The sequence below is a fragment of the Buceros rhinoceros genome, unplaced genomic scaffold, assembly GCF_000710305.1.
Source record: "Buceros rhinoceros silvestris isolate BGI_N320 unplaced genomic scaffold, ASM71030v1 scaffold5651, whole genome shotgun sequence".
Lineage (NCBI taxonomy): Eukaryota > Metazoa > Chordata > Aves > Bucerotiformes > Bucerotidae > Buceros > Buceros rhinoceros.
Genome location: NW_010392438.1, coordinates 40,876 through 58,844, shown reverse-complemented (window position 1 = coordinate 58,844; position 17,969 = coordinate 40,876). Strand labels below are relative to the sequence as shown.

General features: G+C 43.8%; 1 protein-coding gene across 1 annotated transcript in view; it reads left to right on the top strand.

Annotated features, from left to right (window-relative positions):
* CHCHD6 (coiled-coil-helix-coiled-coil-helix domain containing 6) overlaps positions 1 to 9,339 on the top strand; it is a gene marked incomplete at both ends in the record, with an annotated part of 72,179 nt that extends 62,840 nt beyond the window's left edge. Inside the window, one exon of the mRNA XM_010144470.1 lies at positions 9,204 to 9,339. Within this exon, the coding sequence (XP_010142772.1) occupies positions 9,204 to 9,339 (136 nt within the window). The remainder of the gene's footprint in view (positions 1 to 9,203) is intronic.
* Between the last annotated feature and the right edge of the window lie 8,630 nt (positions 9,340 to 17,969).

Sequence of the window (17,969 nt, the reverse complement as noted above, 5' to 3'; positions counted from 1 at the left end):
AATGTCGGAAGCAATAATGCCTGAGAAACCACTTGTTACCAGTGAATTAAAGACTTGTTTGCTAATTAGCAGCCTAAGGCAAAGCTGAGGTAACACTCCTAACAATCTGGTCGTTAATTCAGTAGCAACTGATTTCAAGGGCAATGTTGCTATTTTGAACAGTGATTGTACTCCTGATTCTGGATCATGCGCACTGTGCAAAAATGTCTTTACTTACTGTTGAGTCAGAACCTTTTCCTGGAGTGATGGAAGGATGATAGGACAGACCAAAGGCAAGTACCAGTGGGGCAAATTTGAGGGGAGAAATAGTTTGTTCTGTAGGTCAGAGTGTCTGCATCTCCATCTTCTGAGGAAATAAGGACTGTGGCAGGACAGCTGTGAACACCTTCCATTGTGGTCATCCAGCTGCATAAAGGAAGTTGATGGTGTTTGTCATTAGCTGAAAATAGACTGAGGTCCTTTCCTCCCTTATAAAGGGAGAGAAAAACCACCTCTGCCATTGGACCAGGTTTTGATGATTTAATATACGTGGTTTTGATAATTCATGAAGTTACTCTGATAAAATAGGTTTCTAGGCTATAGGGTTCCATCAGCGTTTGAGACCTCAAGATCAGGTGGAACTCAGCCTACCGTGGGAGGACCTTGCTGGGGTGATTCTTCCTTCCTGTCCTGTCCTTTTCCTTGTTAGTGGTGGAAGTGTCTCTTGCCTGCCCGTCTGGGATGCAGACATACCACACCTACCACAAGTGTAACTAAATTGGCCCCCCAAAGTAGTATTTGTTCAGGGATAAATATTGTTTCTTTGGAGAGAACTTCTCATCATTGAGCTGACTGTGAATGCCACTAACAGCACGGTGGAGCGCTTCCCTGAGACAGCCCATGTGCTCTTCAAACTTAAAACCGTGTTATCTAAATTATTTTCTATAAGGATTTTTTCAATCCTCTGAAGACTTCTTGAGATTATAATATTTACCTAAAAACAAAATAGCAAAAAAAATCCCAACCTCCCCCTGAAAAACAGACTTCAAGGCTTTGTGCTTCAAGGCTTCTTTGAAGCACCGTTACTGATGTTCTTTGGGGGATGAGTAGCTGCTTAATGGGGATCTTGCTGAGTCAGTACTCAGCAAATTGTGCAGTATGGTAAAAGAGGGCACCGTGGTTTTGCAGATTAGAGTATGTGGGCAGAAGCAAGGGGACTTTTTTAATAAGGTGAATGTTTGGCTTTAGATCCCACTTGAACTTTAATGCCGGCAACTTCATTTTCCTCTCAAAATCTGTTTCAGCGTCTTTAGCAGGATATGCCACTCTGTCACTGCAGAATATACTAATGAACTCATTTTTGTTCGTCACTGCTACCCCTTTGTGTGGTCTGGTGTCAACTACAGAGACCTAGTACAGTGCTTAGTGGCATTTTGGAAAAGTAACTGCTGTTCAAATGGTTGGTCAGGGTTTTCTTTTTAAAAGAACATATTTCGCTAGCAGTCTGACATCATTACGAGATCATCTCACATAGGGAAAATTTACTGAACCTGTCTGTCCCTCATGTCTTGCGGTTATATGGAATCAGCATAACACATCTGCAGTTCCTTTCTTTAGAACACTTCTTGGGGAGGGGTTTAACGGACCCACAAAGAGTATGGACCCAGCGTACAGTTCCCCAGCTAGCCCTGAGAAATTACAGTACTACCGCAGCTTGTATATTCTTAGGGCCAGTGCTGCCTGGAATCTGTAGGCTGCATGCATTTCCTTCCTGACCTGAGATCTTAACCAGTTTTTTTATCTGAAGAAAGAAAATCCCTATTTGGGTCACTTGTTGGGCTGTGTGTTGTTTCCAGATTCAGTTATTGCTTGCTATATTGCTTTTCTGCCTTGTGGGAGCTGAGCCAGCTTCCTTTCTGATTCAGAGAACTCCTTCCAGCAACAAGATTCTGACTCATTCCTGTTTGGCTTCCAGAGACCGTTTTGCTGCTAACTTTAGGCTCTTCATCTTTGCTAGTCAACTTTTAGCAGCTTGGCATCTTTGTAAAAAATGGTGCATGGCTTTGTGGGCAGGAGATCCAGTTCTGTTAACTTCTGTATCTCTTGGCGAGTGAAGGAAGAGGCAGTAGTTTTCCTTTCATCTTCCAAACTGGCAGTTTCTCATAACTCGGTGTTCTACCATCGTAATAACTAAAGAATTTACATCCAAATGTACAATGGAATTATCCACTTGTGGGGAAGAGTCTCTCATTATTCCAAACCACTTGCCATCTGCCGTGCAAAGTGCTAATAGGAATGTGTAGTTATTGCATTTGCAGGTTCAGGAGGACAGGGATCATTTAATTTCCTATTGTTTTCTACAGTATTTTGCATATTGCTACCCTCCTCCCCCAGTGACCCACAGCCCACCACCAAAACCTCAGTGCCTGCAGCTTATATGGGCTGCTAAGGAAGCTGGTTAAATTTGGTTGAAACTGCACTTGTCAAAGCCTAATGAAGCAGAAATTGAAGTCTTTTAGGCTGACCCGTTGGTCAAAGGGAAATGACTGCTTATGTGCGAGGGTAAGCCGGCAGGTGAACAGGAGACTTTGTGATACGTTGGAGTAAGACAAAGGGCTGGACCCAGCCTTGGATGGATCACACAATCTCTTTGCATCAGTTCCATCACTGAAATTGAGACGTTGTTGGATTTCCAAAATTAGAGGTTGTTACAAAGAACTGCTAAATTACTCATTTTCCACTTCGATCTGGAGTTTTAGATTTTTTGCTTCATGAAGAAAACGTGGTTGAGTCAGGCTGTTTTCACTGAATCAGTGCAGTGACACAAGAAGTTGCTGACACTTGAGATTGGACGTTTGAGTTAACTTTTGTTTTCAGTGATAGAATCTAGTTACTTACACAGGAGAAGATTTCAGAACAGCTCCTGCATATCTGTGATGGGAAGGAAGGGAGGTATCTGTCCTGGAGAGGACAAGGGTGCACTGAGTGCATGAATTGCAGTGGGGACTTGTGTGGCAGATCAAAGCAGCTGTCAAAACAGGATTGGAGATTGGGAAGTCCTGGTGTCACAAATTGGGTAGGATCACAGAGTCACGCAGAAACTCATAGTGCTTTATAAATACGCATTCATTAGGCACTTCCTGGGACAAGGTAGGGAAAAAGAATTGGGCGACCTGTTATTGAAATGCAGCTGTCGGGGGGGAGAAGGCGCGAGGGGGAAATCAGCAGCTGTGCAGTGGTGTGCTGCAGGCAGTGTGACAAGGCAGCTCGGCAGGGTTCAGAAAGGCAGGAATACAACTGCTTCCACTGAGATTCAGAGGTAGTGCCCCTATTCTCATGACAATTGTCAGGAGGGCTCACGTTTTCTTTTAGTCCATCTCCCCTTGCTCTACGCAGTATGTTACTTCTACAAGCCTTGTAGTCCATCCAGATGAGTGACAAAGCCTGATGTGTTTTGAATACCTGAGGCTGATCAGAAATATTTCCTTCCTGATCACATTGTTTATCCTTATGAGGCATGCTGTTTGTTTACACTGTGCTGGGATATGTAGCTTAAATATTACTGGATTTTTAGGAGACATTTGGATAATCTATTAAGCTTTTTCCATCTCTTATTTCTCTTGCCAAACAGCTTCAACGTGTTACTTCCCTCTTTCATTCAAGGCACGTTATCAAGGTGATGTGCAGGATCAGGGAATCCCATAGGTGGTAGCGAGGCCATAGTGTTTGCTTTGTGATACTGCAGTGTCCTGCAGCCTATGCTGAAAGTTAGCTTTGCTGGTTGTTTGCTCTGTGCTGATGAGTTTGTTGTATGTGAATGAAATGCTTCAATTGTGGTTAATTTTCTGCTGTAGATGTCAAGGATGCAATAATGAGAGAGGATGGCACCTTTCTATGTGCTGTGTATTGCATCTGTCTGGAGTTATTTTTCTGACGTGTTAAAGAGAAGCCATCAGAGCCAACTGCTACCCAAGGGAGAATGCAGTTTTACAGGTCACTTAACCACTTACCGGTTTTTATACGTTTACGGTCAGCATGGCAGCACACCACATTTATGTGACCAAAGCATCACTGAGCTTGGTCTGAAGTGCAAGTTATGTGTCCTGGATATATAAACATGCACACCAACTATACGACACTTCTCATTCCTTCCCGATGTGCAGAAACTGCTGCTGTGCGCCCTGGATTTTGCTCGTGGTGCTGCCTGAGCACCTCATTCCTGACCTCTGCGGCTGCCTGCGCTGTAGTGACAGTGGTGACTAATGTGGTTTGCTCAAATTAGCTCAGACACTGCTCTTAGTCAAATAATGCAGCAGAAAGCAGCTAACTCAGTTGCTGTTGGATTTTGCAGCCCACAGGAAAATCCAGATTGCTGCCCCATTGAGGTTGCTGCTTGCAGCTGTGTCCTGGAGCTAGCTATGCTAACGCTGGCTTATATGAGGGACCCTGCTCGTCTTTGTTCTTCATTTTCTGAGCAGAGGTATTGCAATGTGTAGGTTTAGATACTATCAGTCTCTTGTCTTGAGTATTTTCTCAGCTTTAATAGTTTCCCAGAGTAAAAGGTAAAAAGAGAATCTTGCTCTTATTTCCGTCTGGAATTGCTGCTCTACCCGCTAAAGCCAAGTGATGGTGTGGCACTCGCTGTGGAGTTACGATTTTTGCACTAGTCTAAAGAGCTGCCAAGTCCTAGAGCGTTCAAGTTGTATCTGTGCTTGGATAGCCTGATTTTTTCAGCTGGGTGAAAGGGATAGTAAATACATATCTTCCAGCTTTCTCTTGCTTTCTGAGTCCATAATTTTTCCTCCAGAAAGGGAACCTGTCATCAGCAGCTAGCTAGTAGCTATTGTGCTATGCTTGAAACCTCCTGTCTGTGGGGTCTGTGCCCTCATGATACTGCCTTCATCGCTTCTTGCAGTAAGTTTGTGAGCTTCTCTGGAAGCTGTGTTGCTTCTTGATTAATTGATGGACATTTAGAGCAGCACTCTTCCTACTATCACAGAGCTTATGAGGGAAATTCTTGAAGAACCTTGCTTTAACCTCCCAGATGCTTCCACACTTCTTCATGAGGTTTATATCCATGTAGAAATGAATCTGCCAAGACAAATGGATGCAGTTATTGACTGAAGCAGCTGCTACCTGCCGCTGTTGAACAGTTAGGAGAGGGTTAAGAAAAAAACCTTCTGAGCCACTAGATTGGTCCTGACTAAGATGAATGTCTAATTCACTCCCAGCATCCTTACTGCTGCCAGTAATAAAAAGCTTGCTTCACATATTCACCCCACTGCAGACGTTTCTCTTAAATTAAATATCAAGAGGACATATAATAGCACGATTCCACGCCAAGCCAATATTATCAGATTGATGTCAGCAGTGATAATAGAAGAAGGATAAGTTGATGAGATTTCATTTATTAAATAAAGGGAATACACAGTGATAGAGAGGATTTGGTAACTCTTGGTGTGTCAAAATGCAGCAAGATCACGCTCATTCTGTCTTACCTCCAGGGATAGCAGAGAGAAGGATGCCCTTTGTTTCATTTTAAGAAAACCTCTCCCTTCTTTTCCAGACAAAGACCTGATTTAGATCCCTCCATGGAAGGGGGACAGTCTGTACGTAGCCTTCCTTCCCATTGAGGCAGAGGTTTCTTTCCCCACTGTGATGGGGGAGGCACTGCTGATCAGTTTTAATCTTTCATATTCTGTATGTCCTGCATTTATTTCCAAGGTATTGTCAGAGCTCATCTCCTATACTTCCCTGACTGCAGGTATTGTCCTAGTCCCTCCCAGACCAGCCTTTCTCTCTTTCCTTTTTCCTGGCTGCTATAAATGAGCCTCTTACATCTGTTTTGATAATAGAGGTAGCAATCGCAACTGGTTTTATTTTAAACAGAGGCTAGTTGTCTACCTTACTCAGTGGTGGTATATTATGCTTAAAACTGTGACCCGTTTTGGAAGAAAGGTCAAAGCATACTAGTCTTCTGCTCTTTATGTATTAAAACCTCATCCCTACTCTACCATGTTCCTTTCGCCTGGTCAAGGTAAAGTAATAAAACCCCTCAAACAATGAGGAGTTTACCGAGAGTGGTAGAGCAGAGTGTCCAGAAAGTGAGTTTTTTTAACAGTTAGTTAGTGCCAACAGCTTTGAGCTGGGCCGAGGTTGAAGGGAGATGGTTGATGAAGATCCACCTCCTTTGGAGGCCAGTGTGTCATTGCTTGCAACAGAGAAGTTGGTAGTCAGACGCTGCTGCTCTCCATTCTTGTTTAATTCCTTTTCCTTTCAGATACGTGCAAATAAAGCCAGACAGCTCCAAGCTGCAGTTGCTGTATAGGGCTGTAGTTCCTTCTTATGTGGAAATGTTGCAGCCTGAAGTTAAGAGACTCAATGTGAGCAGGAGTGGCATCCCTTTGGGTCAGGTAGGACAGGAGTAGTGATTATTGTGCTGAAAGGGCTTCCCTCAAGCAATTGCTCACCAATTCAGACACCCCTTTTCAGTCCAGAACTAGTCTGCTGGACGTGTGTACTCTGGGACTCTGCAGGACATGCTTCCTCATAGTGAGCTCAGATTTACTTCTTGTCCCTTGGTTTCATAGATCACACTGCGTGGGGGGTCACAGTGACAGTTTGCTCCCGAGCAGTGCTAGTTTTCCGAAGTGAAATGTCATTCTCAGTGGGATTTAACTGGCTCTGTTGAATTTTCAGTTCACTTGTGAATGCACTGATGTATTGGCTTGTGTAATTTGTATTGATAATTACCTTAACCAACTTTGCATTATGTTGATTAGTTTCTCTAAATCTATTTTGAGAAGCTGGTGCAACTGATGCATAAATTCTTCAGACTTTATTTTGAAGAAATAAAGGAGAATATTCTTGTTATGATTCTGGGTGCCTGGTACCGAGTAAATCCTCTCTGTGGTGGCAGGTATTGAATGCTGATTGAGCATGGTGTCATTCTGTGCCGACTGATCCCTTGCCTCTGGTGAGCTTTAGTCAGTAACACCCACTGTGGCTTCTCACTCCCCACTGTGTGGCTTTTCAATAGCCCTCTGCACTGTGGGCCGAGCACCAAGGAGACTCCTGAAGGAGACGACTACAGACTTTGCACTGCTGCCTGAGCCTGGGGATGGGTCTTGGCTTTACATTTACGCTAGGCAATGAAATCTGAAGCCGTACGAGGGACAGTGAAGGAACAGGAAAAAAGTGCAATTCCTATAGCTCTCTGTGCTGACAGTGTTATCCTCAAGCATTCTTCTAAATAATTCTGAGATGTTTGTAACACAGTGTTCAGTTCAGATGAACACAGACTGGTCTGTGTCACTGGTAAGGTGGTACAGTATGTGGCATGCTGTATCTTTTTGCTCTTCCAGATCTCTGCGTGAAAATTGCAAAATGCCCTTCAGTTTAACGTGGCTGAGTTTCAGAAACCTAATTTTAAAAGTCTTAACTTTTTCAATGAAGTGAGGGATTTGGTGGTATTTCCTGACCTGGTATTGTTTGGTATCTTTTCCACAGTCTCACTGCTTTGATTAGAGTGACATTAAAGTTAGTGACAAAGCAAAATGCCAACATTATGAGTTTCTGAAGCTCTCTCTGGGTTCTTTTCTATTCCAAAATTTGAAGTTTTTTTTTTTTTTTTAGAATATGGATTTTTAGAGGCTTTAAAGGTGATTTGCTATAGACCATAGAAATTAGAAATGCACTCTAGGCTCTAGGGACCATGCATGGAATAAGTTCCTTCTTAAAGATGTAATTACTGAAGAGGTGGCAGAAGTAGTCTGTATAGTGTCTGTGGCGGTTTCTGATCCAAACCTCGGTGTTTCAGAGTGTGGCTGTCATACTGTTACTGATAAATTCTTAGTCTGTCCATGTATGTTGGCAGTAAGACTGAAGCAGTATCATTTAAATTATGTTTCAGCCAATCTATTTTGAGGGAGCAACCAGGTGGCTGATATGGAAAGTACAGAATTTTTTTTTAATTTCTTTTGGCCCTTCCACTTGCCTTCCTGAGCACCTCACAAAAACGAGCATGATTTGGAAATTTATATCTGAGCTTTCCAAAAGCTTTTAGAAGATCTTGGTTTAAGATTTTGTGTTTCTTAGAAATCTGTTCCCTCTGAGAGGATGAGACGTGCCCAGGAACGGGTCACGTTTTCGCTCTGCCTCGCGATGAAGCCCTGTTGCTGAATGAGTGCCTGTTGTTGTTACTGTGGAAATGAATGCATCAGAGTACGGCACTAATGCCTGCCTGTGGGCATCAAGTGCTCTGGAGGGAAGAGGTGCATTTGGAATTTGGGCACTGATCTCTTGAAGCATATTGGGGCAGAAAATGCAAGTACTTAAATGGATTTATGGTTTAGGAGGTGTCATCTGAGGATTGACACACCTGAGCATATGTTTTCTTGTTCGCTGGTAAAACATACCACAACAGTTGTGCTGCAGATTCCTACAATTTGTGTCTGCCTGTCTGTGCAGCTGATGACAGTGTCACTGCTGTGTTTGTGCCATTGTTGCTGGTATTGTTTTACAACGACCTTCCCCTTTATTGGTACTGTTGCTGCTGGTGTCCCATATGTACACATGCACATTAGAGTATAAGAACATCATCCCTAATTGTTCTTGGGTGGCTGTCAAAGCCATTTACGGGGTATGAGCGCTAATTGCTTCAGAAATACAAAGAAATAGATATCTGGTCTTGCTATTATTCCGTGTTTTTTCTAGTCACTAGGAGAATTGCTGCGCTTCCAACCACACAGGATTTTTTTTGAAGTGTTTAAATATATGAGAATTCAATAGATAGCGGCAGCTTATTCAACAAGTCTGTTCAGTTCCTTCTCAGACTGTTACAGTTCTAGCACAGGCCCAGCCAGGATTCCTGAGTTCTGCCAAAGATTTCCAATGTGAGTTGGAGAAATCATTGAACCTCTTGGAATTGATTTTTTTTTTTTTTTTTTTCTCCTGACTGCAGAGGAGAGATGATGTTTTATCTAAGGGTAAAACAGCCTTCCACATCAACCTAGAAAGTGTTCCTTCTTTCTACTAAGTACGCTGGGTTTTTCAACTGAAAACCACAGTTGGTCATTTGGCCCATGTTGATGATTGCTGCTCCCACCAGTTTCTCTTTTAGGACTAGATGACTCCAACAGAAGATTGGAATGTTTGTCACTGGTAGGGTGGTAGTGAGTGAAAACTCATCTTCACGGGTCTTTCTTTGCTTGTTTTCCCTGCAGGAGGAGGAACACTGAACCTGTCTGTGCAAGCCTGCAGTCTGAAATTCTGAAGTGTTACCAAGAAAACAAACATGAAGTGCTCAGATGCTCAGGGCTGGCTAAGGAATATCAGCGCTGCGTTAGTGCAGCTCAGAAGGTAACAAAAGCTTCCCTGGTGTACTTGCTGGCTTTGCTGTCTTGTTTTGCATGGTGTTTTCTTCTGGAAAGTGTTTCTGAGAGCTGTTGTATCTGTTAAACAAATTCCAGTGTTTACAGGAGACAAGTTTTCTTTGGGATCCATTTTCCCACATTCATTCCGTGTTTCCCAGTCACTGTGGTATGTCCCAGCTTCCCTCCTGTCAGTGGGTCCTGGTATGCTGAGCTGTGACCAAAACAGTAACACCAATGCTCCTAGGTTTCAAAGGCAGACACAATAATTTTCCAAGTTTTGCCTTCTTGGATGTTATATTTTGCAAACAGTAGGTAGATCCATTTTGCCAATGTCAGCAACATTTTGAACAGACTCTAAACATCCTCCTGTTATGGGACTTGGCGGTTGGAGGTCTTGCTTCCTTTTGTTGCTGCAAGAAGAAAGCTTCTTTACTGGGCAACTCTGCTGCCTGTTAAGAAAAATGCACGCTCCTAAAAACTGTTGATTTTGTGGTGGGGGTTGGCTAGCAAGGGTTATGGCTCTTCCTTCTGAGATGCAGAGCCCTAGTAGATTCAGTTAATACCTTAGGACAGTGTCTGCTCATTACCTTGGACGGATTTCTGCCTATTGAAATAAGTGAAGGAAAAAAGAAAAATGAAGTTATTTGGACATTAAAACTAGGATATGGTCTTGGGAGAAGTGAGTGGTAAGACATAAGCTTCTATTTTGGATGTCTGTAGTATAAGGGGATGCTGTTCCCCGCATGGGAATTCAGTGGGTCAGGTGTCCCTCAAGGGCAGGCTTTTCTTTTTTTGGGGAGGATAGAAAATTCTCCAAAAGATGCTGAGGCTATAGTAAGGTGGATTTGAGGAAAAGGATGGAGCCTTCTGGGAATAGAAATCGGAGACTCCTCTCATGGGATTATTAATGCAAAGGGCGGGGGGGAGGTGGAGATTTCATAGAAGCAGTCTTCCTCTGTCGCATTAGCATTGTGAGGGGAAGCTGTATGCCTGATTTAAGTATAACGTGAAGCAAGCTGCCAGCCGGCTCCCAGAAGAAGCCCGACAGAAGGAGATGGGAAAATTGTCAGGATATATTAGACCAAATGTTGTTGCTAGTCCTAGTGGAATTTTTTTCCTTCCTGTTTACAAAGAAGGTCTTTGTATGTCTGCAAATCAGCAAGGTTAAAGCTGCCAGGGAAAGGGCTTTTCTCTGATATCTTTAAAGTCCCCAGCTCCCAAAACGTGTGGTTTCTTTTTCTTCCTCAGCTTTAAAGTAAAGCAGTGCCTGTGCTGCTGCTGCACTATCCGTGCCCTCGGTTGCTGTGTGCAGAGCGCTGGCGTGTCTATTGCCAGCCTCCGTTACCTGATGCTTCCTCCTTGCCTCCTGTAAATCAGGCTTGTAGCCTTTTCAGTGAAGTATATCTTTAGCAAAAGCATTTGCCAATACATCTTTACTGCACGCAGTGCGGGCGGAATGTGATTACCGAAGAAGACAGATTGCATTAAACTTCAGCATATTTGCAAGCTGCGGCTCCAACCTGCCTGAGAAAGGGGCTGGGACGCTGCCAGCCCTGAGCCCCAGCCCAGCATTAGTAAAGAGTCAGTTGGAAGCTAAATGCCTGGTAACAGCAGAGGGCAGTGAAAGATCCTATTAACTTGGATCTTTTGGGGATTTGTGTGGTGGTGGGATTTTTGGTAGATTTTCTTTATAAATCAAAATCTGAGGGTCGTCTTGGTTCCCAGCATGCTCAGTGAACTTCAGAAGTTTTTTTTCCCTCCATAACAGAAACTTCCCGGAAGGAGCAGTGCATTGGACATCAATTTGCTGTGTACGTTGACAACGTGGTGGAAAATCTCCTGGTTATGTTTTAAGAAGGGGTGAGAGAGACTAAAGAATAGGTAGCTAAACCTTGCAGCTAGCTAGAGGTGCTAGAGGGTTCTGCAAGTACCAATTCAAGTAAAACTTGTGTAAGGCACTACAGCTTCTGTAGCTCCTTTGTCCCAGGAGAGCTCAAGCCCTGACAGTTCCCTCACTGCTTCTACTGAATCCTTGACTCCAAAGATACATGTAGCGGACACATGCTGATGAAGGATTAAAACTCCCTCCTCCCTTCCCCTTTTAAGCTGTTATTTTTCTTTAAATTTAATTTAGCATCTTCTACCAAATGGCCTTGTCTCACGCATTCCTCATTCAGGAAATTCGGGTTGGAGGAATATGGGAAAGAGAGACTAGAATCTCTTGATTTCTTGGGTGCTTTTTCCTTTTTTTTAAAGACAATTTGTTTACCAGTACAGGAGGTTGTAATCAAAGCTGGATGTGTGACTTCAGCTCACTTGCACACTGGTGATTTGTTCGTCTGCTTTTTACTAAAGATTTTATAAGGCTCGGTGAATATTCTTTAATGAAGCATCTGGTTCTCTGCAAGTTCCTTTTGATGGCTGGTTAAAATGTCTCCAGGGCATGATATACATTAGACTCAGAGAAAGCAAGCTCTAGATTTTTAGACTGAAAATTACAGCTTAGAGTGGATGAGAGTAATTCTTTGTATCTTGCCCCTCACTGTGTTGGTTTGAGACTGCTGCTCCGGGCAGCCTTTGCCTATTGCTCTGCCCATCTCAGAGCTGGGAACTGACATGCATCCTCAGTTACTTCTGCTCCATGGGTAAATATATCAGGTAATCATTAAATCAGTGGAATTTATTTTCTACTCATTTCCCGTACAGGCCCTCTTATTGGAGCAGGTTCCTTTATTGTAGAGCATGGTAGGGATGTAAGTGACGCGAGGTGGTTTGTATGTTTTCTGCCCATCAGGTCGTCTTTTGTAGTCGAGGGAGAGAAATAGGCACTGCTGGAGCACAGTGCATCTGATCTGAAAACAGTCATCTGGAACAAATATTGCCATCCACATCTCTGCCTCTTGGGAGACACGTCCAGGCCATGAACTCCAAAGTTAATGCCTGCAGTGGGACGTTCTCAGAGTTGCGGAGCAGGGTCTGCCTTTGTAGCTAGTGTGTGTTCAGCTTGCCCTGCCTAACCCGCCCACTGACTTTGCTGCTAATACCACCCTGAGTGTTAAGTTTTGGTAGCGTTGCCACTGGCTCGCGGCCGCGGTGCCAGCCCACTTAGGCTCTGGGTTGCTCACTGCGTCCTGTGCTTTGCTTCTGTGGAAGCTCTGACTTTAGAGTATGTTACTGTAATGTCTCCGGTTATATTTAGGAGTGTTCTATCTTTTCTGGTGGTCTGTTTTCATGGCTCTGCAGAACTTCAGCTGCAGCATAAAAATTGCTGGCTTTAAATCCGATAAAAGCTGAGATAATGGGACAGCTCTGGAGGGGCAGTTCTCATTGTGTCTTTTAAAACTGCCTGTGGTTTATTGACCACGAGTTTCACCAAGAGCTACTGCTGCCGTTAGATAATAAGAATTGAAAATTGCTTCTGCTGTTTCCCCAAGGTTTTATCTTGTGCCAAAGAGAAGAGGGTGTGGAAGGAAGCGGAGAGTGGGCAGTCGAAATCTGCGTAATTTCTTACTTTGAGTCCAGATGGATGGGAAAAACAAATGATTTGGTTTTTTAAAGTCTGAGTCCCCTGCAAATATGCACTCACACACAAGCCTTTCTGAATATTTGTGACCCATTCTGCTTCACTTATGTTCTGTTCACACCAGTAGGCAAATCTGAATTTCCACCAAATTTTAGTTGGTTAATTTGTTACATAATTGGTGGCTATACCAGAGGATCTCCAACCAGCTGCCACGTGAAAAATGCGGCCTCTGGTGACTGTGTATTAACTGATTTGAGATTTCAAACAGAACCTGCTTCTTGTGACTGTATGCAGAAAGATGTCTGTTAGGCAAGAGCATTTATCCCTTTCTTTCCAAGTGTTTTTTTACTGTCTTTAGGTGCCTGTCTTTCACAGAAGGACCAAGGTGAAATTTTTGTGCTCTAGCTCCTGGCCAAACCAAGCTACAAAGAGCTGCGTGCTGAGACACATGTATTCCCTTGTCAATAGGAGCTGTATACATTGAGCTGGGAGCCATTCATAACGCTCCGCTCTTTCTCCCTGTTCTGCGCCCAGCTTTCTCACGAGTCTGCTGTTCGTAGCAGACAGAGGTAAACCTGCTCCTACCAAGGCTTTAGGGCTTGTCTGCATAAGGAAATGACAATGCAATAAACTGGTGAGCGAGTTTATGGTACAGCAGCTTCTCTGTATACGAACATTCCGAGTTAGTGATGGAAACGCAGGGAAAAATTCGCACTCATTTACTGTGAGTCACTGCTATGCAAACAAGCCCTTGCAAAACACTGACTGACTGGATTCCAGTGGAAGCAGACTTTGAACATAACCTTGAGGCGACTGCATTCTCCTTTGCCCCTGACTGTAATAAAAAGGAATGTGGTCAATTGACTGCACCTACTTTTCCAAGTGATTCCTGTGAAAGCCCAGTTCCTGTTTGGCACACGCAGCAATGCACTGCAACTCTGCTGGAAGCTTCTTTCTGCTCTGTGTGCACTGACCTTAGATTGCCAAGGAGATGCCGCAGGTAGTCGTGCAGTGTCCCATCCTGATGGAGCAGCTTCGTTTGAGCGGTTTGGATCCTGCTGAAGCGTGGCCTGCTGGGAGCTGTCACTTCTGCAACCTGAATGTCTCTGCTTAAGAGAAACAGCTGCAGGATATGTTGGATACCACAGGCTGCACTGCAGGTGTCTCTGATCATTCTGGACCATTAGGCTCTTGCTGAAGAGTTGTTTCCATTTGGATGGATTGCAAAATGCTTCATAGATTAGGGCACAGGACAGCAGTCCGTGTGTGTGGCTGGGGGAAGAAAGCTTTGGCCAGGCATAGTGATGTCCACATCTGTACTTGAGAATTGCCAGGATTTCTTCTCCCCTGGGATTCTGCAGAGGTAGATCTTAGCAGTTGAAATCTCATCGAAGAGATATAAATTTATCACACAGCATGCTACTTGAAGATGCACTATATCTGACTTGGAAGGCTTTAGGGTTGTTCTGGCTTTCTGGAATCCAGCTTTGTGGTTTCAGATATAAACCTGTGTGTTTCATATCTGGAGGACGATATGCCCAGCCATGCTCAGCCGGGTATATACCTGCCCTGCCTTCTGTTGGTTGGTCCCTGCTCAAAGCAAACACATCTGTAAGGCGTTTTTCTTGCCTCCTCTATAAAGCTGATTCTCTTTTTTAAATCTTCCTCTCTTCCAACCTTTATCTGTGTTATCACCACAGCATTTGCACTAGCAGAGGAGCTTATGACCCCTCACAAGGGAGTCAGTGGAGAGGCTGCAAGCTGCAGGCAGCTGCTGTTTGTTTAGTTGTAAACAGAGAGGAGAGCAGCAGTGGATTAACTGTACCGAGGCATACCCTGACCTGTAATTTGCAAAGGTGAAAAGGATCCGTATTTAATTCTAATTATAAAGGATGGCAACACTTACTGTTATGATTTTTGAGGCAGCAATTCTTGCTTCTGGTGAGTCTTGGGTCGATACACCACACTGTGTATGCTCAAGAGTTCTGCAGTGGATAAACTGAAAATGTAGAGCTGCCTGAAAGGATGTAAACCACCATTTTAATATATAAGGCATGTCCCAGAGTAAAATGCTGTCCTACTTAAAATGGAAACGGCTGCTGCCTATACTTCGTATTTATGAAACTGAAGGCCTAAGTTCTTTGCTTGCTTTGTGTCTCCGTGCTTCATGAAACCCTTATTCCCCACAGCCTGGCACGTTGTTAACACGCGCATTAACACAGCACTTACTAACCCATAGGAACAAGTACCATCCTCTGTTTGCAGTCCACACAAAGCCCAAAAGTGGCACCTCCTGGAGTCTGTAATTTTTGAAGAAAACAAGAGCATAAATAAGCTTTTCTGCTCACATGGCTGTGCGTCAAGATTTCTCTTCCAGAGATGCTTAGTCCATACCCCACATCATCACTTCCTCTCAAGTTCTCGTATCCGTTGCCTGGTCTGGCAGGAGGACTTCTGATCCTCTTTCTCTTCTCAAAAACTGTCTGTTGTCCATAGTGTATTTATCTGTGGTTTTCTGGTTTTTGTTTGGTTGGTTTTTTGACATTGTTACAGCAAGGCAGAATTGCCTTTGGGTCTAATTTCTCGCTTGATGGTCCTGATCTCAGATATACTTACAGGTAAAGTTAATCTGAATATGCATGTTTCACAGACGGTTTTGAAGGTAACTTTGTTAAAAGAGGGGAAGAAGTCAGAATACCCTTCCCATTTCCGAAGTGGAACTGTTTGGTATTTTGTTACTTTTAAAATGTGATCTGTGCTACAAATGTTCTTGTTTCAAAACTTAGTTTGCCTGAACCTGTTTAAAAGCAGTCTAAAACTTTTTCTATGATAAAAATACTACGAGGGCTAGCCCGTCGGGAACGTGCAGTCAGCTGACTTGATGCTGCCACGTGGTCTTTGAGTGGGTGAATCTGAAAAGGCTCGTTTGAAGCTGGGTAGCAAAATGTCAGGCCAAGTAGGGCCAAGCACTGTCAGGAAAGGAATGTGTTTTTTCTGATGTATTGTTTTCTTTCTCTCTTTTTTCAAAAGTTATCTTTTTTGGCTGAATTTAATGGGACCTAAATGGATGCACTGTATCTAACAGGTTTCTCTAGTTCTGCGCTCTCTGCATGGTGTTAGGCAGTGTTTTCCTGAGAACCATAGCCTGTATTCAGTCGGGTTTATCTAGTATGGGAAATAGTTGCTTGGGGGTAAGAGTGGTGTGATACATCATGCTGTTTTAATGCCAGATTTTTTCACAAAAGATTTGTAGCACTGTGTTGGCAAGTTGGAAGTGGAAATTCTTACTCAGATGAATTCTGGAAGACTGATGACCAAGCAGTCTTGGGCAGAAAGGAGTTGATTTCCAATTTTTGAACTATGTGTTTTGCTGCTGAAGTTAGATTGAAACAGATCCACAAAAATTGCTGTCGATAGCAACTGCTGGTTAGAAGCACAAGGTCAGTGGTCAAATGCCTTCAGAGTTCCAAGAAGTTCCAAAATAGCCGTAACTTCCGTAACTTCTGTGCTAATGCTAGATCCATTCTCTGACAACTCGACTATAACTTGGGGAATTTTATCAGTGATGCCAAAGTCTTCATGACAAACCGGGGAAACCAAAGATTTGTTACGCTGCTTGTTGGTCATAGTCTGCACAGGATGGTTTCCTGCTTTGTGCTGTTTGCAGTTGCCACACACCATCCATCAGCTATTTTTATTAGCAGGTCTTGTGGCTGAATACCTTGAGGACTAATAGGATTTAAAGCCTTCACCAATCAGCTGAATGTGTCTGTGTAGGTAGCGTGTACAGGGGTTATTCTGGTGGTGCTGGTCCCAGTGCAGTGGAAGAGATGCTACAAAGCAAGACTGCTCACCTGGCCCTTCTTTGCAGTGCCGAAGAGAACTTGGGCAGTTAATGAATGGTGGACAAGCCCTCCTATTAGTCGGAAGCCAATCCTTTTCTCGTTAGAGCTGTGGTGTGGTGGAGGAGAAGGCACGCAGAAGTTGCCCTGATGCTGCCTGCTGCTGGCAGGCACAGCCTCTCTGTCCAAGACTTGGAGTATTCCTCTGTTAAAAAATTTAAAGTTTGTGGGGAGTTTTCTTTCTGTGTGCTCTAATTGTTTGTGGATTTCACCCCCCCGTGACACAGTCTGTTGACCAGACCTCCTTGTCTAGAGATATTTCCTAGTATACTTGTGATGCATCCGAAGCAATTTAAAGCTGTGGTCTCAGCTAGACCTTCTCCAGCCAGTTGAAGTAACCTTTCTGCACACCAGTGCTTCAAGTACAGGAACAAGACATGTTGAATGTGGGGGTAGCTGGTGAAGTATCATTAGAAGAAGGCCACGATGTTGTTGCTTTAGTGAGCCATAAGCCTTGGAGTTTGTGAGCAAATATCAAGAACACCATCGTGTGCTAGAACTGTCACAACAACTGCTGAAGTTCGGCCTTGGGTATTGGGGGAACAAGACTGCGCGGATAAGATAATGGGAATTGTTTTGCTTTAGGTTTAGTAGTAGCTAGTTAGAACACTGTCGCGTGATGGTCGTGTGAAGGCTGATGTGTCTTCGCGTGATGGTTGCGTGCTGGTAGTTGCACGGTGCGTATTAACGCTTTGTAACAGAGTATATAAGCCTTGCTTTGCCACTGATAAAGGGTCTTTGGATCGCCGAATCTCTGTCCATCAATTGCCTGTAACTGGGACCTTGGGATCGGTGGCTGGGGACTGTGCCTTCAATACGCCACAGTGGAACACAGTGTGTTACAGGGATCAGAATATAGCGCTAGAGTTAGCTCTGCTGATGATACTTTCAGCTGTTGGCAAGAAACTTTCTCCTGGTTGTAACATCTTTTTTTGTTAGAGGCCTTTGTTGGAAGCCTTTGAGAGTTGGTGAAAGGCTCTCAAAGACGTCTGCATTCGCAGAAGCTGTCCAGAAAGCCAACACTTGTTATAATTAGAATTTGTTACCTTTGCAGTGGGAGGGAAGCAGGTAGTGAAGCCTTGAGTTAGGATGGTGCTGCAGTGCCTTGTGTATCTTCTTGTGTCTGAGGTAGAAGTGCACTGCTCTGCTGCGTTAAGGCTGAGTGTGCATCCAGAAACTCAGACAAAATTA